Source organism: Lepisosteus platostomus, chromosome 18 (assembly GCF_059453375.1).
Source record: "Lepisosteus platostomus isolate fLepPlt1 chromosome 18, fLepPlt1.hap1, whole genome shotgun sequence".
NCBI classification, from domain to species: domain Eukaryota; kingdom Metazoa; phylum Chordata; class Actinopteri; order Semionotiformes; family Lepisosteidae; genus Lepisosteus; species Lepisosteus platostomus.
Genome location: NC_142628.1, coordinates 9,047,016 through 9,074,407, shown reverse-complemented (window position 1 = coordinate 9,074,407; position 27,392 = coordinate 9,047,016). Strand labels below are relative to the sequence as shown.

The 27,392-nt window shown below is 36.0% G+C and overlaps 1 protein-coding gene and 1 long non-coding RNA gene across 7 annotated transcripts; one reads left to right on the top strand and one right to left on the bottom strand.

Annotated features, from left to right (window-relative positions):
- On the top strand, positions 1-27,236 carry usp47 (ubiquitin specific peptidase 47). 6 transcript variants are annotated; one of them, XM_088611896.1, is made up of 29 exons: positions 1-250; positions 8,232-8,291; positions 9,688-9,882; positions 10,569-10,682; positions 11,010-11,163; positions 11,264-11,360; positions 11,454-11,599; positions 11,974-12,053; positions 12,467-12,616; positions 12,913-13,008; positions 14,069-14,221; positions 14,682-14,840; positions 15,605-15,736; positions 16,432-16,508; positions 16,775-16,830; positions 17,057-17,169; positions 17,310-17,414; positions 18,068-18,275; positions 18,775-18,890; positions 19,226-19,345; positions 19,849-20,620; positions 21,215-21,390; positions 21,491-21,571; positions 21,810-21,925; positions 22,561-22,679; positions 23,288-23,418; positions 23,740-23,787; positions 23,957-24,087; positions 25,595-27,236. In XM_088611896.1, the coding sequence occupies exons 1-29, from the start codon at positions 206-208 to the stop codon at positions 25,767-25,769; spliced, it is 4,125 nt and encodes a 1,374-aa protein (XP_088468022.1). In that variant the 5' UTR covers positions 1-205; the 3' UTR covers positions 25,770-27,236. The 6 variants fall into 6 exon arrangements, with proteins under 6 accessions (XP_088468022.1, XP_088468024.1, XP_088468025.1 ...); XM_088611899.1 differs by lacking the exon at positions 1-250 and adding an exon at positions 813-1,104; XM_088611894.1 differs by lacking the exon at positions 1-250 and adding an exon at positions 5,953-6,328.
- Positions 22,467-23,293, bottom strand: LOC148645605 (uncharacterized). The gene is made up of 2 exons (XR_015928207.1): positions 22,832-23,293; positions 22,467-22,765 (listed from the first exon to the last, which is right to left on the bottom strand). It is a non-coding gene; the product is annotated as an uncharacterized LOC148645605 (long non-coding RNA).
- Positions 27,237-27,392: the final 156 nt, after the last annotated feature.

Sequence of the window (27,392 nt, the reverse complement as noted above, 5' to 3'; positions counted from 1 at the left end):
CCATTTTTCCCCATTGATTGCTGTCTGTGCTGTAGGTGGTGTAACAGAAAAGAAAAGTAACTGCGCTCACTCTGGTTATTTGTTTTGGTCTTTTTTTTTATCTTGGCCCCGAAACAACACACGACATAATGATCTCGTACGCCGGGTTGAAGCCTTCCTGTTGACTTCCGAGGTCGGGTAACTGTCTGTTTAAACTGTCTGACAAATGGAAATGGTGCCCAGCGAAGAAAACCAGCTCGTACCCAAAGAGGTGAGATAATCACACACAACACGGGGGAAGAAATTGGCAACGGCAGGCCCTGGGTGTCTTGCCTGTGTTAAGGCAAAATAGACAACTAGGCTCCCGTTACAGCTTTAAACTTCAGACGTCGGTTAACAATTGCCCCGCTGGTTCGCTTTTAGCACAGCGTTGAGCTTTTATTTTCCTGGAGGGAGGAGGAGGAGGGGGGGAGATCTAAATACATTTGGCTAAACGAAGTTAACCTTCAGCTGCCCGAAATATTTTGTGTTGAAGGACTGGATAGTGAGCCGAGTTCCGGACTGCCGATTGTGTCGCTACACAATCGCCGGCATGACAGCATTGCGTTTGTGGGTTAACGCCGTGTTCGCGCTGCGGCCTTTTGTGAGTCCTCATGCAAATCCGTATCAGGTTCCCAGCAAACAAGAGGAGGCCTGTCTGTGTGTGGAGTTCGTGAAGTCAGTGGTTCACACATTCTTTCACACGGCTCCATAGGCTGCGACTGTAAGGATAAATTAAACGTCTAGCTTCTCAATTATCCAGGACAGCCGACTGTGCAGAAGCGTGTTTACGCGTAGCTGAATACACTGTAGCGGTCCGTAGTGGTGTCACTGGCGAGCTGTAGCTGCGAGCGGTCGCCCAATCCAGATTTCGCCTCGTCTTTTGTTCTTCAAATAGAAAGTATCTCATCTGCGAGAGTTTAAAGGAGAAAAATAAACCTGAAGCTCAGAAAAGTACAACACGGTCACCTCGTGTCCACGGGAAATAATCCGAGTTGAAACAATTCTCCCGGCAGTTTCCTTTTCATTGTTAAAAAAGAACACAGACACGGCAGATTTTAGTACTGTTTAAAGGGCTCTCAATAGGTATGTATTTAAAAAAAAATGCTTGTTGGTTATTTATAGGTAAAGGATACCGTTTTGTCTTTCATGATCATTCCCGTGCGATGGTTTTTCTGCGTTAACTGGTTTGATTGCTGTTTTAACAATCTTGGGAGATAGTTTTCCGTAGCAGAAACTTGACAGGCGCACTTCAGCTTAATCGTCGATCATGAAATTTAATAAAACGTAGCTACTTTTGACCTGTATTCAGAGAGGGTTGGGGGGGAGTCCATCTACAAAGGCAGAAATGCTTAAGCTTTAGAGTAGATTTGTATAGCTGATGTAGAATTGAAACACCAATACTGCTCTTTTTCTAGGGAAGCACTCGGGTGGTTCTGCATAGGCTTTTTTTGGCAGTGTGTGGTACCAAAATTGACCTTTAATTTCTTGTGAAAGTGTGAGTAGTTGTGTTAATCAAAAATATTCACTATTTCAGCTGATACAACCTGCTGTGCAGTTTACGGATTAGACCGCATTGATGGTATAGCCCTATCAATTCTAAAACAAAGCAGTTTTTTAGAAATGAATTTAACAGGTAAAGGAGGAGACGATTTGAAGTGAGTACACGGGTGTCTCAATTTCTTTTCTAATAGAGCAACCTGAGGGATTGTGAAATGGGTTAACAGATGTGATTATAGGTAAGATTTTAGATTTACTGAATACAAGGTCACCCAAGATTACTACAGTAGTTTAAACAATGATACACTTACATTACATGAGTTTATTCATTTTTATAGTTCAGTTTTAGGGAACTAAAATTAAATTGATAACAGGCTGTATTTTGGAGATGAGAAATATAGGTGATGCATAAATGTTGTACAAATTTAGTAATATGGTGTGCCTGCCATATTGCATTTAAGTGCCTTGCATTTAAGTTTTGTAGGATTTGTTGTTATGATTAGCATTATGCAATTTCTTACGTTGAAATAATATAAGAATAAACTAATAGTTCTTCATTTTCTTCTTTTCCAGTACAAGTGTTTTTAAGTACTGTAAGTGCTTTTCACCTGCGTTGAGATGTCTCAGTTGAGATAGCATTAAGTGTTTTTTGTGCTACAGGGTGTCACTTTTTTTTATTGGAAAGTTATATCATTTTCACAACTTGTACAGCCTGACTCAGCAGATGGAGTCTGTAGTTGTTTTTCTTTATACTAGCAACTAAAGGTTTAAAATGTAACCTGTTTATAAAACAAAAAAACAAGTACAAAAACAGTACACCATGTTCCACTTTTGCTTTTGAAGGCACACCAAGCAAGCAATGCCTGTAGTAGTGTATCTCAAATACATTTCATTGTATGTGAGATATACTTTATGAAGCAACTTTTCTGTCTTAAAGAGTATTCGTTGAATGCAATGAAATGAGGGCTAAGATGTAAAATATAAGCTTTCACTGTAATAGTTATGATGTGTTTGTAAATCATAGGAACCATTATTCAATGTTTACTGTCTTTAGAACATTACCTTCAGCAGAAGAATAGAATATGGAATATTCTGTACTGTATTTCAGATACATCTATTTACAAAGTAATAGAATGCAGTGTGACCATATTAATTGTAATTTATTCCTGTGCAACTGTATAAGCCAACTGTTTATGATCCTCATAAAATAGTTAATTAATGTAGTGCTGTGTAGTATAATTAAAGTATGCTAAAAGATACACAGCAGTAAATATAACATAAACTGGTCAGCTGAAATATGTAATCAAAAGATGTAAAAGCATTTCAAACGAAGAAATGAGTACAATGTATTTGTAGTATGTATTGCTGAAAATATTGCAAAAGGTGAATCTAAAACCACCAAACATAGTGACGTAGGCTACAGGACTATAGAATAGAATATGTAGAAACATTTCCTAATATTACTGTCCCACGTTTTTGGTGAACAAAATTGTTTTGTTTTTGTTCACCATAAATCATGCTGACCTTGTATTGGTGTAAATTTTTCTTAGTTTTAAATTGGTCGCCTTATGTTATTAAATGCAATATAAATATAAATGCTTCTTTTTCAGTGTTACAGATTTAAACATAAAAACTCTTATCATGTTTGGTAAATTGCAATTGAACTAGACACAGTTCAGAATGTGGGTATGCAGTGCTCTAAGGTTTGATATTTAAAAGATGCTTTTATCCTAGGTGGCTTACCTTACATTTTATACACTGAACTGTCACAGTTTAAGATTGAATTGTTACTGTGATAACTATGGCACTAAGTGTAGTGATTATTCATCTTAATCTATTGAAATACAATTTATTTCTTATTTTAAAATGTATTTTTTTTATAGAAGTTGGAAAGGAGCTTGGGGAAAGACAATGATTAGCATAATGTAAGGCAAATGGAGATGCTTTCTCAATTATTCTCAGTGACATGTTTTCAAGATGATATTAAGTCCTATAATCTGCTTGGTACTGTAATCAAGTCAGCCCAATAGTGAGCAAAGACCTAGAGTGACTCATTGTTCTGTCTTTTGTAATCACTTTGCTGAACCATATTATAACCCCTCTCTTGGTATTCAGTGTCTGTTTCTGAAAATTAAGAAGTTGTTATAACTTTGACAAATTGATCTTATGTAAATGGGGAACAAAATAAATTGCTATGTTTGGAAACATTAATAAAATTTCCAAGAATACTGCTTTCCATGCAATTGCTAGAATTCCTTTGCAAGAAAGGTATGAATTCTGGACTGATATGTTGTGCTTTTTTCCCTTAAACACTAAGGAATGATTTTATAAGTTGATTTCAAAACAGAATATGAAATTATAGCCTTCTTAGATTCCAGCTACTTGAGCAATCCTGAAACTTTGAGGTTAAAATCTTTGTAGTCTTAGTCTTCAGGGTTTCTTCTTTAATACAAAACACGACTATTATTGTTTACACAGTACTTTTAGTACAATGCTGTCTGTGTTACGATAGTACATCATTACAGAAAGTCTGTTTATTTTTTTGTCATCACTCATGACCATGAGGGACACTAAGATGGATATTTATGATATTTTTTTCAGACAGCTAACAGTAGAAGAGAAAGTATAGGGAATGGGTCTTCAAGGCTTAGAAATAGGCAGGTTAAGATGTATTACTGTTAAAATGTGGAGTGGAAATTAGTTATTACTAGCAATATGCAATCTGGACACTACATTAAAACTTGCAGACTAGACCACAGTTACATCAGTGCTAAACAGTGCTAATTCATTTTTGGGAACTTCAGCGTTTCTGGACTTTTTCAGCAAAACAGTCTTTGGGCCTTCATGTCGTCAGTGTTTAGAACAATATTAACTACTTAGTAGTTCTCTTCTAATAAATTCTCCAGATGAAAATAAGTATTTGTTTAAATTAAATTCCCAGAACCTGATTTCTTGCAAGGTCCCTGTAACTGGTGTTACCTGATATTGACATTGGAATTTTCTTTATTTTTCATAATTGTATTTAATAGTTCAGTTTATTAATCTCTAAATTTAAATTTTAAACTTGCAAAAGAACACTTTTAAATATAACGAATGCCTGTGACAAGTGGTAAATGCTCATCCTTCCTGTTTAGAGTGGACGTTCAGGTATTCATACATTGTAGTAATGGCTTTGAATGTTCAACCTCTCAGCTTTTTCTGTAAGATATAGACTAAACTTTGGGTAGAAAAAATATTTACAAATATAGACCAAATATAGGGGCAATATGGTATTATGTGGTTCCACTTATTGCTCCTCTAGATTGGTTGAAAGACCTTCTCTCATTTGTATACTTTTCTGTGTAAATATTGTAGAGATAAAGTTAATGTCAGGAAGATATTGTTGGAGATGATCTAGTTGTCAACTGCAAGCATAAACAGGCCCCAATTCTTTATTTTTATCAGAACACTGCTGGGCACTCTTACACTAGTAAGTGTTTAAAATAAAAATCTGAGAATGGCCACCTGCTACCACAAATTAAAATGTTTGACAGAAGTCTTATACTCAAGGGTGAGTCAGCTGGGCAGTATGGATATTTTTGTCAGTTCTGTAATTAGTCCTAGAAAGCAGTCCTGGTCGATACAACAGTTCACATGAAACACTATCCTGATTGAAATATTTGTAGAAATTAATGTTGCAGGCTAATTATGTTTTCACTTTTATTAGTGAGACTTTATTGTACTGGAATGTCTTACTTCTAAAAAAAATACATTGTTTACTGATATAAATCCGTTTTGTATCTGTTACCTAATTTTATCTGCACATACGAGAATAGTAGACTTGCTTGTACAGTAGATCACGGGTTTGCAGTGTTGCTAAACCCATGGCACACAGTGTCCTGTTGGCACTTGCAATGCTGTTTTCCTGAGACAAATTAGGAGCATTGCTTCAGTCTCTACCCTTCTGAAGCCCATGCACACGGGGTTTTTCAGCTTTACAGTGAATGCAAAACAAATCCATGCTGTGCAGTGATTTTCAGTTTATGAATGTGGTGACATTTCAGCTAACTGGGCTTGTGACAAGATCTGTGTGATTTTTAAGAATTTTTAAAAATGAAAACAACGAAGATTTCAAAATTATTAGTTTTAATGTTGTTCTTACTGAAATTTAAGTTAATATTATATGCTTGATTTTGTAAGGTTTTTTCTTAGGCTGGTATTTTTTTGTGCAAAAATGTATGTTACCTGGAAGTATCAGGAAGTAATGTTTTTTTGATAAGCAGCTTCTGGCACTCCTTTTCTAGAGAACATAATATTAATCTGAGTGCTGACAGGCTCTCCTCTGAGTGTTTCTGATTGGCAGAAAAAGTAGTAAGTCAGTCTGGATTGGCTTTTTGGCAGGAAGTGCTTCACAGTAGTACAGATACTGTAAAACAAGGAAGTGATAAACTTTCATTTTCTTGTTTTAAGGTGAAAAGGATAAAACACAAAATAGTTGTTATATTTTGTCATTTAAAAAGTGTCACAGTTTGATTTGTTGTCTCATTAGATTTATATTCTCTATGTAGGCATTAATATGAACAGTTAAGATGAATTATTTTGATGTTTTAAACATATTTTACAAACTACAAGCAAAACACTGATATTATCAGCAGGCCTATGCACTAGCCTGTCCAAGATTCTGCCTTCCCAGAACTGCTTAATTATAAACTTGTTGAGCAGTTGGAGCCTGGAAGAAGATAATACCAGATTGCTAATGTTGAAAGTTTTACAAAATTTGATGTCAGGTTTAAAGCCAAAGAAGAGTTTCCAGTTAATATCTCCAAGCCAGGTAGTATACTGTTTTTATTCCTGTGGGGTGAATGCAGAAGTTGATTAAACCTGTTAATGACATTTGTTTTTCTTAATAAAGGCATATCTCAATCTTATTTTATTGTTTGCGCTTTAGATATTTTACTGTTTGCTTAATATTGCTTAATATTTAATGCTGCTGAAAGCTGACATCCTGAATTATTTGATTATTCGACATACTCGAATTATTATTTATCACTTTAGTGTAGCTGATACATTTTTAATATTAGTTTACACAACTATGATGGAGATTTTTTTATTATTGTTCTTAATTTCACTATTTAACCTTCTTTATCACCCTTTGAAGTTTCTGTGATGTTATCTGCTGTGGGAAAATATTTCAGTTGGGTAGATACAGAAATACTGCATTGCTGTGGAATACTACCTTTGTTTTCTGTTTGGAAACTTTAATTTTAATTGGGGATTGTTTTGATGTATTTAAATATATTATAAAAACATTCTTTAGTATAAGGGAGTCTGAACACTTGAATACATGAAGATGCATGAATGTTTATGTCACAAATATAACTTTTTATATTACAAGATTACATTTGTAATTCAATAAATGTATAAATGATCAATATATAACCACTAGATTAATCATAGGTTTTAGAGGCTTTTTAAATGCAATTTTTCTAACTGTACTGTAAACCTCAGGTTTAATAGATGTTTGATTTAATGAACAAAATCTGCTAAAAGGGAATTTTGTCTGTAAAATCAGAAATATTGGTCTTTCCACACAATTAAGGGGAATTGCACAACTAGTAAAACAATGTATAAAGGGTTACATAGGTTTAAAATTTAGGAATATCTGTATAGGTCAGTTGCTTATGATGTGTTTGTATGCTGTGAATTGTAAAAGTATATGTATACACATGAAGTAAAGAACTTGTATATTTAAGAAAAGACACGGGAATAATTTTCATTGATTTCATTGACTGCAATCATTTTAATTGTTAAAAAATGGCAAAAGTTCAAGAAAATGTATATAAAGTATGTATCTCTCATGGTATGTTTGAGCTGAAAAACATTATTTGATAAATTAACAGACATTTTGCAATAATGGACACCCCTTCCCCTTATTAATCCAACTGGGTTTTTACTGTATAAACCCAGGAATATTTTACCTGTGTTAGTCTTTTTAAACTGAAACATGACTTTTTCCTTCTTTAGAGAGAAGGATTCAGCGTGGGATGTTCCAGACCTTTTCATATTTTGTGAAAATGTATATGTTCTTTACAATTATAAAATGAGGAGACTTGGAAGAAAAATTCCTTTTTCAAGTTCATTTTCTATGGTGAACCAGCTTCTGAGTGTCAGAAGCTTTGACTCAGCACGCAGTGTTATTATCTGTTGTTAAAAATACCTCTAATCCGATAATACTCTTTGATGTGTTGACAAGTTGGGCTTTTTAGAGCCTCTAACTATAGTTTTGGAAAGTTATCTTATGTCTGCTAGCTCGTGATGAATAAATCATATCGGCTGTTCGATGGAACGAAGGAGACTTTTTTAAAAACAATCTGCTGAATCTTAAAGCAAAACTGAAAAGTGATGTCAAGACAGGAAATAATAAGAAACTGTTTACCAAATAATGTTTTGGTAGACAGTTTCTTTAGAATTTGGATATCTCCTGTGAAGTAGTGCGAAACTATTCTTGAGAGTGATTCTGAAAATTTGTCTGAATTGGTTTATGCGAATGTAAAAGCTTGGTTTGAGGGAAACTGCAGTTATTCTGGCCCCCTGTCCAGCTGAGTCTGCTGTAGCCCCTTCCTTGACATAACCATTAGGTACAAGTGAACACAGGTCCAGACCGCAGTATGAACTGGACAACCAATTGGCTCCATAACAACAGAGTGTTTTGTTTTTCTTTCCACTTGCCACAGGGTAAGTTTTGGAGTTGCAGACAGAGTATTTTTGATGAGATGAAGAAGAAATTCTCTCAGGTAGATCTTTGGTGAAGCCAAAGCATGAGATAGCAGCATGGTGCACTGCTGTAAGTTGTTCAGCTCACTGCTGTCAAGTAGCATGGCATTTTTAATGTTTACCCACCTTATACTGTGAGTGTTAGGCACAGCTGCAGTACCAATAACCTGTGGTGGTGGTACCTGTGAAGATGTTGAATAATCAACAAATTTAACTAACACTTAAAAACGCAATACAGTTTAGGAAACATTGTGTGTTTTTTTTTGCATCTCTTGCCATTACTCGGAAAGTAATCTAAGGGACATTTCTAAATCTAAAAAACACTGAGCAAAACTTCCAGTCCATATGTACAGGTTCTGTACATTGCAGGAAATAATTTCTGCAGCAGTTACAATATAACCAAAATAATAGCATACCATTAAGGATGAAACTGTGTAGTTCTGGATATCAGATAACTGGAAGAGAAATAAAAAATGTCCTAAGGTAGACACTGTAAGAGAGCATTGCAGATCTCAGCATGGGATGTGATTATTATGGAACTTTAGGACAGTATGGAGATTAGCATACTGTGCACATGGTTAGATAAAAAGAAAAGTCACAAAAAGCCTTTCATTTGCAATTACAATGTTTTTCAGAGATTGAAACTAATCCACAACATGGCCTAAAGAGCATTTGCCTAAGACCACGTCATTCATCTGTACATCATCACTAACATGCATGCAAGTGTTTGAATTAAAACAAGTGCTAGCCATTCACAGATGTGCTCAGAGCAGCCTATTCCTACATTACTGTAGGCCACTAGATACTGTATGTCCAGCTATGTGTCACAGCTATAGCTCATTGGTTTTATAATGCATCGGATGAGTTTTTCCAGTCGCTGTTCATACGCTTTGAGGCTTACCATTTTAAGCAGCCTTCTGAGAGCTTAATGAAACAAGGTGTGCAGTGGGTCAGATTAATACTGTATGCCATGAAGCCTTGAACCCCAGGAAACTGGAACTGTGTGCTGTATGTTCGATTGATGAAATAAACTTTCATGCAAACAGATTTGCGTAATTGGTTAACTCTAAGTGTACTTCACACATTTAAAGTCACTTAGGGGGGCGGAGATTTGAAGTACAAAACTTTTATGGAGGCTAATGCATTTTAATCAGACCAGGCAGTGTAATAGTGCATAATCAAAAGCTTTGTTGTTATGTTTGATGTATATCATTTTTCTTTTTAGTTAATACTGTTAGATATTTAAGTTACATATAGCAACATATATAGTGACTAGTAGCAGTGAAAGTGTTTTTTTATGTCAAAATATTCAGAAAAAGAAGGTACCCTAAACAACGTAAATGTGGACCACATCAGAATATATAATGTGTCTTTCCTTTATTCCTAGTATTTACAGGATTTACTCTGTCCTTTTAGATAGAAAATGCTGCAGATGAGCCACGAGTGCTGTGCATCATTCAGGATACCACCAGTGCAAAGTCTGTAAATGAGAAACTCACTTTCAACCTCCCTGCTTCAACGCCCCTGAGAAAACTTTTTGAAGATGTTGCCTCGAAAGCTGGCTATGTGAATGGCACTTTTGATTTAACATGGGGAAGTGGTACAGACATGGTAAGCCTCTTGTGCTGAATGCTTACTTCTGTAGTTTGTACATAGCATTATTCTGCTTAAAACAAAATTCAAAACGTAATGTTTTTCAACTACCATTGTTAACAGCAGGGCTTATTCTATACTGTGCTACATAAGGACAGGAGAAGGCAATAGAAACTGAGAAGTTTATTCTGACTACCAATATGTGCAGATGGTTTTGAATTTGACCATATCTCCTCCAACGCGGTGTACAGATGCTGAGGCTGTTAGAATTCAGGTTTTTACTCTAGGTCTCAGCAGCCAGTGGCAGCAACAAGAATACAAGTCTTGAGTCCAATCCTTTTGTGTAATTTGAAAAATGTTTTGTAGTCTCATATGTATATAGATGCCGTCTCTCCACTGAGCAGCACCATAGGCCACGGCTAGGATAGTAATTTATTTAAAATACAAAATATGTGACCAGCTGAAAAGTTCAGTATGTTTTGTTCTTGAAGTTTTTTTTTTATCCCATCTATTGATAATCTTGAAAAGGCCACTGTACAATGATTTCTAGACACTGCCAAGAATCAGCTTATTTACACTGATGAATCTTACAGATAGACCTCTACCGCTGGTTCTAAGGAATTCATATTCTATCATAAGTCAACAAAGGGCAAGTCAGACCATGATGTATTGTCAATGCATTATTTTTTCTTTTGATTGTGTAGGCACCATTGGACCATAGCAGTGACTCATCTCTGGCAGAGTCTGGGTTTGAACCAGGAAAGAAAAACTTTCTCCATCTCACAGATAAAGATGGTGAACAGCCTCAGATAGCATCAGTAAGTGGAAAAGTGACATAAAAACAGATGGAACATTTTAGCCACACTGTTAAGACTGTTTAAAAACAACATCCTGCTTTTCTCTTAGCTAAAATACTAAATGAAAATGTACATTTTTTATCACAATAAATGATTTAGCCCTTTCTATAGCACTTCCCTTATACAAACCCTATTACTTTTGAGTGGATTAGCCTTACAGTAAGTTTGTGCACCCTTACAGTCAGCTTATAGTCATTTTTTCAAATACAAAATGTGCAATTCATGGAATTGTATAGAAAGCCTTTGCTTGCAACATTTGTTGGATTTAACAATAACCTTTCTTTTTAGGACGAATCAGGTACAGCAGACAGCAGCGGGCTAGATGACAGCTCCCAGGACAGGTTAATTGGTCCCCTGCCCAGAGACTGCACAGTTGGCTGCAGTAGTGACTATAGCAGCCCCAGCTATTCTTACTCCTCCATATTAAGCAAATCCGAAACAGGTTAGGCACTTGGAAATTTTGTTGAAATACTGAGCCTAGCTGTTGACAGTGTTTTCGGCAGTGCACTGTGACACTCATTCTGTTCTGTTTATTCTTGTAGGATATGTGGGTTTAGTGAACCAAGCCATGACCTGTTATCTAAACAGCCTGCTGCAGACACTCTTCATGACGCCTGAATTCCGAAATGCTCTGTACAAGTGAGAGCAATGCTATAGTTTTGCAACAATGAAATAATAGAATAATTTTGTTTTTGAGGAACCATGGTAACCAGCCTTTTCCCTTCTCATCAGCTGGGAGTTTGAAGAGTCAGAAGAGGACCCTGTAACAAGTATTCCTTACCAGCTCCAAAGGCTGTTTGTGCTGCTGCAGACGAGTAAGAAAAGAGCCATTGAGACAACGGATGTGACTCGCAGCTTTGGCTGGGACAGCAGTGAAGGTGCAAAAAGAATTCTCCCAACTTAGTGTTAACTGCTGCAGTGAATAACTGGTTTTATATCTTTATATCTCTTTCCTGTGATTCATGCTTGATTTTGTCCAGATCTCTGTAAGGTTATGAAATTAAAAATATGCTGATTTTACAACCTGCATAGAATATTGTAACAGTATAGCTTCATTTTAGAGCCTGAGAGAGTCTGTAGTCTCACCCTATTTGTTTCTGGCGAGTTGCATTAAAAAGTCCTTGACCAGTCATGAAATAGATTGAAGTAGACGTTGTGTATTTGTTTGTGCGAAAAACTGCTTTCTGAAGTTGTTTTTTCAGTGTTAAGGTGTTTATAATGTAACAATGATTTACTGATGCATTTCATGCAGCCTGGCAGCAGCATGATGTACAGGAGTTATGCCGTGTTATGTTTGATGCACTGGAGCAAAAATGGAAGCAGACAGAGCAGGTACCTTTTAAGTTTCTAAAATTGTAAGAAATAAAGCACTTGGTTTATGAATCAGATGGCAAATTAGGAAGGAAGGACACGTTTTTGGTTTCACATTCAACACTTTGTTATATCCACTTACAAGTACCTGAAGATTGAAATGTGAAAAGGCAGCAAGAGTTGTACAGTTTCTCAAGTTGTTCAGTTAACTCAAATTACGTATCAGGAGGGCTGATTAGAATGTGTGCTGTTGGAAACAGGACAGTATTAAATAGCATTCCTGTTTTTGTTGGAGCGTTGTTGAATAGGACACTGCCTTTGAGTTGTGGCACTAAGGTCACAGAAGGAGGTTTGGTATTTTTGGATAGATACATTTGCTTAAGGAAAAATGTAAAATCCCTATTTCTAATAAGCACCCTTTTTTTTTCTTCCAGGCTGACCTTATCAATCAGCTTTATCAGGGCAAGCTGAAGGATTATGTAAGGTGTCTGGAGTGTGGGTACGAGAGCTGGAGAATTGACACATACCTTGACATCCCACTTGTGATCAGGCCTTATGGTTCAAACCAGGCTTTTGGCAGTGTGGTGGGTGTTCAGCTATTTTTGCAATGTTCTTTGTATAATAATGTATTGAAAGAAAAAATGAGTAGTGGTGTTTGAAAAAGACTTGTCCTGTCGTTCATCCAGTTTGGGGAACGACCAAATGCCATGTAATTCAAAGACACCATTCCAGGCTATACATCTATTATATTGTTAACAGTTTTAGGGTGGATGTATTACCAGCTCATTCACATTTATGTATTTTATAGTGACGATTTAGTAAAGAAGAATTTTAGAGCATCTTTTTGCTGTAAGCACTAATGATGTAAAACTTAAAACAGGAAGAAGCCCTTCAAGCATTTATCCAGCCCGAGACTCTTGATGGCCCTAATCAATACTTCTGTGAGCGGTGTAAAAAGAAATGTGATGCCCGAAAGGTAAGACTAGAACTGATTAACAGGTTTTTGGGTCATGAGTAGTTTAGGATGGAATAATGTAGTAAGCCACCTGGATTTAAATTACTTTCCAGCGCAGTACTGTCTTTTAATTCTGTAAACACAAGGTTCAGAAGCTGTTTTCTCTCTTTCTAAATTTGGAATATGTCCTAGGCCTAATCTATCTTGGTATTAACCAAATGTCACAGAACTAAAAACATATGTGGAAAAGTGTTGTAAACATGGCCCTAGAAAACATGACATTTGAAATATCACACATTTCACCTTTGCATTCATTATTTTCATTATTGATTTAATATAGTATCTTCTAATTTGTATTGAAACCCAACATTGCTGTTATGTGTAAAAATTGCTACTAATGGTATAGTGTAGTCATTGCACTTAGACATTCTTCCATTAGTTCTGAAAAGCAACTTCCACTTAAGCAGTGATATTTGCCATTGACTGTCACTGACATACACTTGTATTGTGTTTATTCGAACACATAAAATAATAGGTGCACAATCCAGTAATACAGTAGACGTGACATAAAGTCTTATGTGACTCTCCACACATCTAGATGAGCTTTATCATAATGAAAAATTAAGGAAGTATATTGACTATATAATGCTGTGCAGTGAGGCTGCTATTAACAAAATCAGCTGTCTCTGTAATCTGGTACTGGGGGCATTCCACATTATTCTTCCAATACCAAAAGCCCCAAGCTATGTACTCTCAATTTGCCAAATAATGCACAGATCCATAAATCTTTAGCAAGAATAAATTGACAATAATGAATTGTAATTCAGTACTCCAGGTACATACAGTATCTTAGCTGTATCAGATGCCCGGTTTAGATAACTTTTGTAATACTACTGGAATACTAATACTACTGGAATGCTTACTTTTTCTTCTTTACATAAATAAGGCTTAAGGGTGAATATTTCTCAAGCGTTTCTGTGTATATAATCTCATCCAAATAGTCTGTAGGTCTCCCATCACCATATGTCATCATCAAAGGATATTTCTTTGGACTTGAATATATGCCATGTGTGTGTTCTAGGGCCTGAGGTTTCTGCATTTTCCATACCTCCTGACTCTGCAGTTGAAGCGCTTTGACTTTGACTACACAACCATGCACCGAATAAAGCTGAATGATCGTATGACGTTCCCTGAAGAGCTGGATATGAGTCCATTTATTGATGTGGAAGATGAGGTAACATTAGATATGATCAGGGGATGTATCTGTGGCTACATGGAATTTATGAGTTGCTAATTCTGTGTATCCATGAGATTATTTACATAAAAGACCTATCAGGCAGCAAGTGCCTTAGAGTTACAGATACATGCCTAACAGTTTTTGGATCCTGTGTTTGATTGCAGGTTGTGGTGTCTTCTGTATGGGAGCATGTTACACTTGTTTCTGCACAAGTTAATTACAGGTTATCCAGTTTTCTCTCAAATACATACTGGCTAGATTAGACAAGATATTCTACATTTCGCCAAAAGAGACTTTGCTCCATCTCTCACCAGGACAAGTTGCTCTCTAATAATAGATGGATGAACCTATCAAGATGATTTCTTATTTGTATTATTATTTTATTATTGTAATATAGGTGATTATGTAAACTAATTAATAGGGTATAATTAATCTTTTTCTATTACTTGTCTTAAAGAAATCTCCTCAGACAGAAAGCTGCACTGACAGTGGGGCTGAGAATGAAGGCAGCTGTCACAGTGATCAGATGAGTAATGATTTCTCCAATGACGATGGAGTTGATGAAGGCATTTGTCTAGAGAACACCAGCAGTACAGAAAGATCTTTGAAGTCTAAAGTAAGCCAGTCTTGGCAGTAACCCTATGTTTGTACCGCAGTGAAGATGAATCTGGTCGTATGGTGCAAGCAGTGAAATGCTACGTTGCTTACTGTGCATGCATGTTTTATTTATTCTGCCACCTTTAACATGAAAAGGCTGCTGACATTTTACTTGTATCAAATTAAATAGAGTCAGCACTGTACAACATTTCACTGCTTGTGGTGAGTTTTTTGAGTTAGTAAAAAGGAAGTAGAATTCTATTCCACAGCTGAAACTAAATTTTCTTTTTCACTATATAATTTCCCCATCAAGCATCAGCACAATATATACAACACTTTCAAAACAATTTGAATATACATAAGTGCACATTGTTACAGTGTGTGCCCTTTCCTCTATTAGATTATAATAAGAAGGTTAGCCTATCCTGTATGATTTATCTTTAATGTTTGAAAAGTATGTCTCCAGCATTTTAAACGAGCTGTTAACTGTGTAAACATAGTGACTAATTATAAATACCCACCAGAATCAGAACAATGAACTGAATGTAGTGTCATCATCCTTGAATAGAGGATTACACAAAATGACAGACTGGCCCTGCCTTACCAACCTTTTCAAACTGTTTTTTGTTTGCTTTTAAGATTTTAAAACATCATGTTGTTTACATTTTTTTCTAAAAAGATACAGAATCTGTGATTTCCTTATGCATAGATCAGTTGCAACTGATTTCACATATTCTTGGGTACGAATGCTAATGATTTTTTTTATTTGTCCTCTCGCACCAGAGTTCCTTAACGTTTGAGCTCTTCTCCGTCATGGTCCACTCAGGAAGTGCAGCTGGTGGCCACTACTATGCCTGCATCAAGTCCTTCAGTGATGGACAGTGGTACAGTTTTAATGACCAACATGTCAGCAAGGTAACTGCACACAACAAAGCAGCCAGCCATTAGCCCCTGAAATTATAAAAGAAATTGCCATTCCATGTAAGACTGCTCAGTTTTCTATCCTTTATTTAATCAGTCTTTTAGGTCAGTGTTTCTAAATCTTTTCCTCCTCACAGCAGACACATTTGCACCATGCACCCTCCTCACAAAGCACACACATTTATATATCACCGACCTGACATTAACACATAACAAAATTTATTTCAGCATTTCGTCATTTTTCATGAAGTGTGTAGTCATCTTACCCTGGCAGGAGTTGATGATCATGAAGCACTGAGCACTTGTTCAACCAGTCTCCAATGTTCTCTTCTTTGTTTTTTTATGCCAAACTTAAAGAACCTGAACTCACACCACACGCAATTCCCACATGAAAAGTTATAGAGCGTGGCCTCTTTATCATATTTATACAACATGAAACACGACACATCACACAATTAATGTTTAAACTAATTAATTATTTTGTCTTTTCTCATATGTAGCTTTTCCAAAATTCTGTAGCACTCCCATTAATGTCAGAAGGCCAAAGGGAAAAAATGCTGGGGTAAATAGCTGATTGAAAACTGCTTGCTCCTTAAAGTTACTTACCAGCACATTTGAAATTGTATCTTTAGTGGTCTAGTTTAGATTTTGGGGTTATCAATTGAAATGTGGTTTGTTCTGAATTGCAGATTACTCAAGATGACATTAGGAAAACATATGGTGGAACCTCAGGAACCAGAGGTTATTATTCTAGTGCCTTTGCCAGGTTAGTTGTAAATGCCTTTTCTATATGACAGGTTTATGGACTCCTGGAAAGCTGTGTTGAAATGTTTTTGACACTTCAGTTTTGTTTTCTTATTAATACATTATTATTCTATGAATCCCATATACTGTTTATTTGGTAGAGGGATTAACCTTGAATTAAACATCAACATCAGTAGCTGAAGCTATTTTTTTAACAGTATCGCCAAACTTTTACTGAATAGTTGTTTCTTCAGACTGAATAATCAACCTTTTTTCCAATTTCAATAGTTCTACAAATGCGTATATGCTGATCTACAGACTAAAGGATCCTTCAAGGAATGCAAGTAAGTTATTGAAAAAGTGCCACTTTCGATATTTGTGGTGTTATACCACTGATTTGTATAATTGTAGCATCACATTTTTCTCTCAAACGAAGAAGAGGCTACTGAAAAAAAAAAGCTATTGTATGTTTCAAGTCATGTATAGCTAACAAAATGGTTGGATCAGTACTGCTTCTTGTCATCTGTTTTCAAGTTAACATTTTATTATTGATGATGTTTGACTGTGTAGAGTATTTGGAGGTTCAAGACTTCCCTGCCCATATAACGCGTCTAGTGCAGAAGGAGAAGGATCTGGAGGAGCAGGAAAAGAAGCAACGTGAAATAGAACGCAACACTTGCAAGGTATGAGGCCCTTGCTAGATGTGGCTGGCTGCCATGTTTTTACCTGTGTCAAGAGAGACTACTGTTATAATAAAATAGAAGAATAATAGCAAATACCTCCTTTTGCACTCATTTTCATAACTTTTTTTTTCCCCACATAGATTAAGCTGTTTTGCATGCACCCAGTGAAGATGCTTATGATGGAAAACAGACTCGAGGTTCACAAGGATAAGACACTGAAGGAAGCTGTTGAAATTGCATACAAGGTACAGAAAGTATCTAGAATTACATAAGTCTTTAATGATAGTATTTCATGCAATTGTTTGGTATTCTAAAGTGAAATATGGATTCATGTTTTTATTTTTACCATTTGATGCAGAACATGCACATTTCTGTAGTATCAATTGCAACTTTCATTTTTTTTCTTTTAAAATATGTAGTACGTAATAATGGGTGTTTTGCCGCACACATGTGAAATAGCAAGACTTAAGTAACGTTTTCCATGATTTGTAGCAATGCACACTTTAAAAATATACCGTAAACCAGGGAACCTCCTCGGAAGATGCATATATACATCACTTTCTCTGGTCACAGTGAGTTATGCAAAGTTGATGTGCCCTGAAACAACTGTCCATGGCTTCTAGTCTTAATGGTGTGTTTTCAAAAGGCAAAATTAAAAGTCTCTTTAGAGACACTTCGCCTCCCAGCATAGTGAACCAGAAAGAGCTGATGTTAATACCCGTAAGTCATAGGTGTTAATAAACATTGATATGTTTCAACACAATATCATGTCGTGGATTTCTAGTCAAAGTGAGTATTTAACAATAAATCTTCTCTTTAATATTGTCTACAGAATGTTCACAGATTGAACATTTCTGTTCCTTTGTTGCTTTAATTTTGTCCTTTTTCTTATGTGAAGCTCATGGATCTGGATGGGATAGTTCCCCTGAACTGCTGCCGCCTTGTTAAATACGATGAATTCCATGAGTATCTGGAGAGGTCATATGAAGGAGAGGAGGATACTCCAATGGGCCTTCTCCTGGGTGGAGTGAAGTCATCCTACATGTTTGACTTATTACTGGAAACAAGGAGGCCAGAACAAGTCTTCCAGCCATACAAACCAGGAGGTGAAAATTAGTCTCAAACACTGCTTTGCTTGCTTCCAGTTAGAAAATCAAGCTGCGGTTTTTCTGGCCTGCAATACGTACTTTGACCACAAGATGTCCTATTGTGTTTAGAACTGAATTATACCAATTTGCTCCATCAGCATTTCAGAAATAGACTTGCTGGTTGATATTTCTCTCATAAATCTATAGCTTTCTACAAATATCCTTGATTGCACCTGATAATATTTTTAGGAGCAAGCCAAATCTATGTCAAGCTGTTTACAGCAGATGACATACTGAAGATGTCTGAATGGTTTGGTTAAATCAGTGACTCATAGCCTCTCTTGCACACATAACAGGCCTGTTTAGCTTAGTCAGAATGCTGTAATGCACATATTGCCCATACATAGATGCACAGTCAAGCTATGGTGTTAAAGAAGTTCTGTACCCATTGATCCATTTCTTCTTGATTGTGGATCCTCGTTGAAATCAGCTGCTTTGGGTCTTGTATTCCTCGCAGAGGTGATGGTGAAAGTGCATGTTGTTGATCTGAAGACTGAGGTGATAGCCTCTCCTGTCAGTGTCAGAGCTTACCTGAACCAGACCGTCACAGAGTTCAAACAGCTAATATCACAGGTAGGAGATTCATTGATATGATGTCCAATCGTTTGTCTTGCATAAAAACAAATGGTTTAATGTTTTTTTATTTTTAATGTATTGATGATGATGATATACCTCTCATGAGTAATGTGTGTGACGTGAATTCACACGTTGTACAAGCTATAAAACTTAATGGAGCTATTTCTCTCTCCAGAAAATTCTTATAGGGTATTTGGACAAACTGTGATAGAGTTTAATGGTGATCTTGTAGGGTAGGCAAGATGTTAAATTGTTCACAAATTGTATAATAATGCTGGATACGTTAACCATTATGTCATCATTCAAATGCAAATACTGTTTCTGTTTGATAGGCAACTGGGCTCTCAGCTGAAACCATGCGCATAGTACTGGAGCGTTGCTATAATGACTTAAGGCTCCTCTATGTACCTAACAAGACACTGAAAGCAGAGGGGTTCTTCAGGAGTAACAAGGTCAGTCCATTTGTTTACATAACAGTATAGCACAGTAAGTGGTGAAATTTTTCCATATTAAATTTAGGAATCAGAATTTTTTTGTTGAAAATACCTATGTACATCTGCTCTTACAACAAATTTTTGCTGTCCATCTGGGCTAATTCATCAGATTTAGCTGCCTTAAGTGTTTGAAGATGCTGTCTTCTGAGTGCATCGTTAGATCATCACTCTCTCTATTGTGGCTCAGCTGCTGTTTTGTTATTGTTTTTATGTAGAATTGTTGAAGTGTCAGTGACCTGAGGAAATAGTTTCTCATCAGGTGGTGAAAGCATATATATAGTTACAGATGTGTTTCAATGTCATAATTTCTAATTTGAATAAATGGTTAAATTTTTCTAGTAAAGCTACTAATAGTTTTTATCTATAAAGTCAGCAAAGTAATGAAAAATTATTAAAAGAATCAGCAAATATATTTAGCAGAATGAAGTTCTGGAAAGTAATATTTTGTTTGTTAATTTCAGGTTTTTGTCGAAAGCTCTGATTCAACAGATCATCAAGTCACTTTCACGGATTCACTTTTATGGAAGCTGCTTGACCGCCATGGAAACACTATTAGACTGTTTGTCTCATTGCCTGAGCAATCTCCAGGTTCCCATGCAAGCAGAACTCTTTGCCAAAAAGGTGGTGGAGATTCAGGCCATTTGGAGGACAACTTTGAAATGGTAAAGGGCAACAGAAAATCGGTGGAGGCCATTTTGGAGGAAAGCACAGAGAAACTGAAAAACCTGTCCCTCCAACAGCAGCAGGGAGGAGGGAACGGAGACAGCCTCAAAAGCTCAGATGCTAGTGACTTTGAACACATTGAGTCACCCTCACAGGAGGCCGACTCTTCAATGTCAGTAGACAACAGAGAGCTGGAGAACCGGATTCAGACCTCGGATCCAGAGAACAACTTTCAGTCAGAAGAGCGTTCCGACTCGGATATAAACAACGATCGCAGTACCAGCTCGGTGGACAGCGATATCCTCAGCTCCAGCCACAGCAGTGACACGTTGTGCAATGCTGACAATGCCCCCATCCCCTTAGCCAATGGCCTTGACTCTCACAGCATCACCTGCAGTCGGAGGTCAAAAGCGAATGAGGGAAAAAAAGAGACGTGGGACACAGCAGAGGAGGATTCTGGGACAGACAGCGAGTATGATGAGAATGGCAAGAATAAAGGAGAGACCCAGTACATGTACTTCAGAGCAGAGCCATATTCTACAGATGAAAGCTCTGGAGAAAGACAAAAATGTATGTCTCTCCATATAATCTTCAGGGCTTAAAAGAAGTGATTCTTATGGGTTGTTTTGGATTCCTGGGGTAGAGCTGCTAATATTCTAGGGGAATAAAATGTTGTAATTGAATAAAATACTGTTCTGTAGAGTTCTTTTTCCATTCAGCATCTGTTTAAGCACAGTTAATTAAGTCATGAAAAAAGCTGACAAAGGAAAGGTAAATTTTAAAGATAAATTATAAGGAAAAAGACATAATTTGGTTGGTTTTTCAAATTCTGTTGTTGCAGTATGGTGTAATTAGCCGTATTAATAGATTTATTAATGTCATTTTAAGAAATTTTTTTGAATACTTTGAGCCTTTAATCAAAACCTGATTTAAAATACAATATGACTTTGTATTTTGTATGTTATAAACGTTTCTTCATAGTGATTGTGTTAGTAAAATTGCATGTGAATACTGTTTAAGTTTAGTCTGATTTTGCTTGTTTAAATACTTTTAATTTGTAGTGCACTCAGAGTACACAGTGATGCTGGAATCATTGTTTATATCCTTGTCAGAGTTCTCTTCTAACAGAGTCAGTCTTTAAATATGTGATGAAATGTCTTGTAGGTCTGTTGGTCCATGTTGATAAAAGAATCACACTTGCGGCATTTAAACAAAATTTGGAGCCATTTGTGGGAGTTCCATCCTCTCAATTCAAGGTCTTCCGGGTCTATGCCAACAACCAGGAGTTTGAGAGTGTACGACTCAATGAAACACTTTCTTCATTTTCAGATGATAATAAGGTGAGTGACTTTGAAAGTTGTCAGTTTTGAGTGTGACATCTCAGCGTTTTGTGTTTCAGCAAAAATGCCTCATAAACTACCCTGTTTTCTTTTGACACAGATAACAATAAGGTTAGGAAGAGCACTGAAAAAAGGGGAGTATCGAGTTAAAGTTTACCAGCTTCTGGTGAATGATCCAGAGGTAAGCGCTGAACAGAAAAGGATTCCTTTTTGATGACTTATCACTGTATCACTACAGCATTGAAAATGTGTGCCAGCTGTTTTTTTAGTCGGGACACGTGACTAAAATATTTTTAGCTCTCCTGGCACTTTACACTGATTACTAGTAATGTTTTGTAGTAAGGGAAATTTACCTTATGAAGTTGAATACTTCATTTTTTTAATGTGCCACATGTATTGTTTTCCACACCTGAATTCAGCCTTGCAAGTTTTTAGTGGATGCAGTATTTGCTAAAGGAATGACAGTCCGGCAGTCTAAAGAGGAGCTTTTGCCTCAGCTCAGGGATCTTTGCAGACTGGATCTCAGCATTGACAGGTGAGTAACATTGCACAGAAACAGAAAAACGTTTAGGAAAGACGGGGGGGGAAATAATTTATACAGCAGATTTGTTTTCGGTAAGTAGTCTGCAGTCTTGTTTTGGGGATATTTTTAAGTGGCAGATGACTAAAGAAATAGACTTCTTTTAATATATCGGTTTGTCTTTTGCCACAGGAAAAGATTTTTCCATAACTGCTGCCCTGTCCAATGCCAGTACAGATGAAAGCATATTTGCTTCTTGCTCACAGTGACACTGGCTGCATAAAAAACTTGCCTTAGTCCAAGACAAAAGCACTATTTTTTAACCTGTCCAGCAGGAATTGACTCATTGATTTTGCTATTATGTTGGTTATTATTTAAAATGTCATTTTTAAACGAAATAACTTTCATGTTAAATGATAATTGCATTGTTTTACATTTTATTCATGTTAGATATGTAAAAAGTTTCTTTATGTACAGTTACTATGAGTCACACCTGTGACCTTTTTAAAGATAATGAGACCCCCGAGATATGGAACAACAACAACAATAAAAAATGTATCATCTACATCCTTTTATTATAATTTCTCTGATATATAAATTAAAAGTCTTAAAGGAATGTGTTATATACCTGTAACATTATTTTTCCACAGGTTTCGTCTGAGGAAGAAAACCTGGAAGAATCCTGGAACAGTATTTCTGGACTATCATGTTTATGAGGAAGACATAAACATCTCTAGTAACTGGGAAGTCTTCCTTGAAGTTCTTGATGGTAATTGTTTCTGTTAGTGCATTAGTAAAATTTTCAACTGCATTTACAGTTTATAACTCTAAAATATTTGCTGTTGTTCTTTGTAACTGGGGGGTTAGTCTAGCCAACAAGTTATTATAATTGTGTATAATTATGAAAAGGGTAATTTATACAGCGTATTTATTAGACCTTTTATTCAGTTGCATTTAGCTGCTTGAAAGCTATTGATATTGTAGAGCCAATACAAAGCTAAATCTTTTTAGTCTGAAACATAGAAAGTTACTAGATTAAAGCATTCAAATCATGAGAGGCCATTCATCTACACAGCTTAATGGATTTTTTCCAAAGTAGTAACACTAGGAACTGGCCATTCATAACAGAAGACACACTTGAAAACAAGCAAGAGATGTTGAATTTTTAACCTTGTGTTCTGACTTCTGACTCATGAGAGTGTTTTTGTTGATCCTGTAGGCTCTGTGAGCTCTCTATCGGCTGCCTGTTTGGGTGATCGCATAATAAAGAGTTTGAAATTCACCTCCCCAGTGCTTCTTGTCACACCAAGGTGTCTTCTCCGCGCTGTGTTGCACACCTACAGTAGCTGTTGCTCTGTCCTTTCACACTCCCTGCAGAACCGGAGAGGATGAAATCGATGTCTCAGCTCGCAGTGCTGACGCGGCGATGGAGTCCTGCGCAGATGAAGCTAGAGCCGTTCCGGGAGGTGGTTCTGGAGAGCAGCAGTGTTGATGAACTGAAAGAAAAAGTGAGCTGCCACATTTTAGAATTTCAGTCCCCTTGCCTTAAGACTGAATTATATAAGGAATGTATAAATATATTTTGCATTTGTGGTAGATACTCTGTTGCCGTTTGAATTTGCATCCACACTTTTTGATTGTTTACTTCAGACTAAATTAATATTTTATCACTGATAATGGAATCCTTACACCTTCTCATACAGGCAAACACTGTTAAACTGTCTTAAGTGACAACTCAGTAGTTGCATAATAATTTTTATGCTGTTTATTCCTGTATTTCCACCACTTGTGGTGGTGGTTTAGTGAACTTGCAATGTCTTGTTTTTCAGCTCAGTGAAATAAGTGGAATTCCTCTAGAAAATGTAGAATTTGCAAAGGTAATATATATTTTTTTAAATTTTAAAATGTTACTTTGTGTTTGTTGATGTAAAAGAGTAGAATTCTATGAATATTGTTTTTTATCTGTTATTTAAAAAAAAGAAAAATGCTGTGGTTTTACAGCTCTATTTTGTTTTTCTGCTTATTTCTTGTATTTCTGTATTAAAGGGCAGAGGAACATTTCCATGTGACATCTCAGTACTGGAGATTCATCAGGATTTGGATTGGAATCCTAAAGTTTCAACTTTGAACGTCTGGCCTCTCTACATCTGTGATGATGGTGCCGTTGTCTTTTACAGGTAAAACACTGCTATAGATATAGTGCAAAACATATGACTTCATGTAGAGTTCAGAATTTACATCATTAGCTTAAGCTCTCAGTCTGACTTAATGTCCGGTATACAACCAATAATTTCTTACAGCCTTTAACTTAATTGAAATGCATATACACACATACATAGAGTAGCAGATTTATGTATTGATACCCTTAAACAATGTTGTTTGCTAATTTATTAAGCTTAATACAGTATAATTTTAGACTGTACTTAAAACTATACTTATATTTTAAACCAGTGTCTCTTCCATGTTTGTGGAAAACACATTTAGGAAGTGGTAGTTCATTTCCTCTGCATATGCAATTTAAATTACAGGGTGTGAAAATATATTTCTATAACATCCTACATTTATTACCTAACATTTTCAGTCAAAATCTAAATTATGCTTTGACCATTTATAAATGTATGCTGAACCTTTAAGGTAAATCCTTTATGTTCATGCAAACATATATTTTTAAAACATAAGTATGCTTACAGAAAAGGAGGGAATTTAGTTTTTTCTGGCTGTCAGACAAACCATTTGTGTAAAGAGACACCCACTCTGGAGTAGCTCATTCTGGCTTACCTAAAGATCCCCCTTAATTCATTTGGTGAAGCATCTGTGGTGCCATGAGTCAACCAGATAGCTCCTATACTGTACATAAAATGCTTTGGAATGGAAAGCCATTGAAAATGCATTTTGCATGCCAAAACCCTAGGAAGAACAGTCATCCTCAAACAGACCCCTGTGGTACTCATTACATTGCTCCATTTTGAGCATTTAAACCTTATTTAATAAACCCTTATGTTTAAAGTTGATCTTATAAATTTGCTTTAATTAGCATTTCCCTAGCCTTACATGTAATAAGATTTTTTGGTTTATAATTAGTCTAGTTTTCTGCCCTTTGTATGGATGACTGCTGCATTACCCTATCTTACTATTACCCTGTTTTGCTTCTTTAAGTACAATTGTTAGAGTACCATCAGGATCTGGAGATTTATCTTAAATGCTTCTAAAGCTTGTGAAATTCGTCTCTATTGTGCTGAAGTGATGTATTGCTAATCTCTTTCCTCATACTACAGTTTCATTGTTTAAATTTAGTGGTTGTCACTAATGTATGTTAATCAAGTCACATTTTCCTATCTTTCCTTTGGAAGTATAAATGTATGATGTCTCATGAATTATTAGGTATTAATGCAAAATATGATTCCTGTAATCATAAGGATTATTATCTGTATTGTGAGATTTTCTGTCATATCACCTATAGTGTTTACTCTTGAAAAATGTAATGTGGTGTTTGAATATGTAAAGCTATCATGTTGTTTTGTAATTCTTTAATACATCTGTAACTCATTCAGAAGGTCATCCTACTGCATTCGGTAGTTTGTAATTAGTCTTGCATTTAGAATCTGTCCTGTGAGTTTGTATGTTGTAGTCAGAGCAATGCAGTTAAGTCTAGAGATGCTCATAGCTCTCATTTTTTAAATTTAGAGACAAGTCAGAGGAACTCATGGAGCTATCAGATGAAGAGAGAAATGAGCTCATGAAAAAGGAAAGCAGCCGTCTGCTGAAGACAGGTCACCGAGTAAACTACTCACCTCGCAAAGAGAAAGCACTGAAGATCTATTTGGATGGTGCACCAAATAAAGACTCAGGCCAAGACTGAAGCTGGCTCTGTTCTCTGGAGTAGAACTCTATAGCTGGCTGCCTGTGGCTATGTAGCATCACCATAGCAGGAATCTTGTTTTGGTGTTAAAACAATACCACCAGTGCTGTATGGCTGATTGCCCACTACTCAGAGCCCTCGCGGTGTAATATGGCTCAGAATAAAGTTGTGCACTATAGTTAATTGTACTGTAAAGTTTAAAGGGAAGAGCAAAAGATAAATCAGATAACCTAAAAGAAAACTACATTGAGGATAAAGTAAACAGATGGGTGCACATACTGAGTAGAACAGCTAGGCCTGAACTGGTATTGCTTAGCTTAGTCAGAGCTCTGCAGAGGCCTGAGAAAGAGCCATTCTTTCACACTTGTGCACATTTACCTCATTTAATTATATAAAAAACAATTGTATCATAACTTAGTTGAAACTAACCCCAATGATGTCAAAGATAAATCAAAAAGAAATGCTGAGAACAGCTATCTTCCATTCGTTCAATATTATTTTAATACAAATTATGGGTTGTACCATTCTGGAAAATCAGAAATGTTAAGTGTTCACATACATGATTTCCAATCTTCCTTATTTTGATCAAATTTTGATTCTGGAAATTGAGAAGTATGGGTGTTCATATCCAACATTTCCAATTTTACTTATTTTGATCAAATTTTCATTCTGTAAAATGAGAAGTGTAGGTGTTCAGATCCAAGATTTCCAATCTTCCTTACCTTGATCAAACATTAATTGTTGGATGATTTTCAGACTTGGAGTTGAGCAATCTAGTGCTTTCCATCAGCCTTTCTGAGATTGACAGTGTGTATATGTCTGTATGTAAATATCTTTCCATTTGTTGCAGTCCTACTAAATCTGACTTCTCTACCCATCAGTCTCCTAAATTCTGAACGATACTGTGTACTTTTAAATCTACTTGTTTATTTCATACATTTTCTTTTGGTTGGTACATATTAGTTCTCATACTCCCAAGGCTGCTTGGCTTTTTTGTAAATTATTTTGTCTAAGACTTAATGAATGTTAGGTCTGAATTATATGGCACAGGTTTTAATTTTTGTCTGTATTTAACCATCTTTTGTGTATGTAGATAAGTTTTTTTTTCCCTCTGCACAACAACATAGTATACACATCCCTTGAGGTGAAAAATGTTTCATGGTGTGCGTTTGGGAAGCCCGCTTGAAATGCCCTAATTACAGATAGGGTGCATTGAAAAGCAGGTTTGGCTTTGCTGCACAGTTTTACACTGATAGAGCAGGTGTGCATAGTGTGAAAGCACTGCCTAATTTATTAAACGCAACAAATCACAAAAGAGAAGTGTGGTTTTTGGAAGGTGTCTCATGCTGTTGCAAGCTGTTTACAGTAGACATGCCAATAAAAAGTTTATTATGTTTTATTGTTTTGAGTTTTAAATCGTGTGAACATAGACGAGATGATTTTAGAATGGAATTAAAAGGCTTTTTTTCATAATTGCAGCATTTTGTCATAAATTAAAATATTTACATCTTCATTTTGCCAGATTTGTATTCATGTATTACCAGTAAAGTCTTTTGTCAGAATAGTAGGAAATCATATTTGAAATTCAAAAGAATCTTGAGTTTAGACTATTACATCTATTTA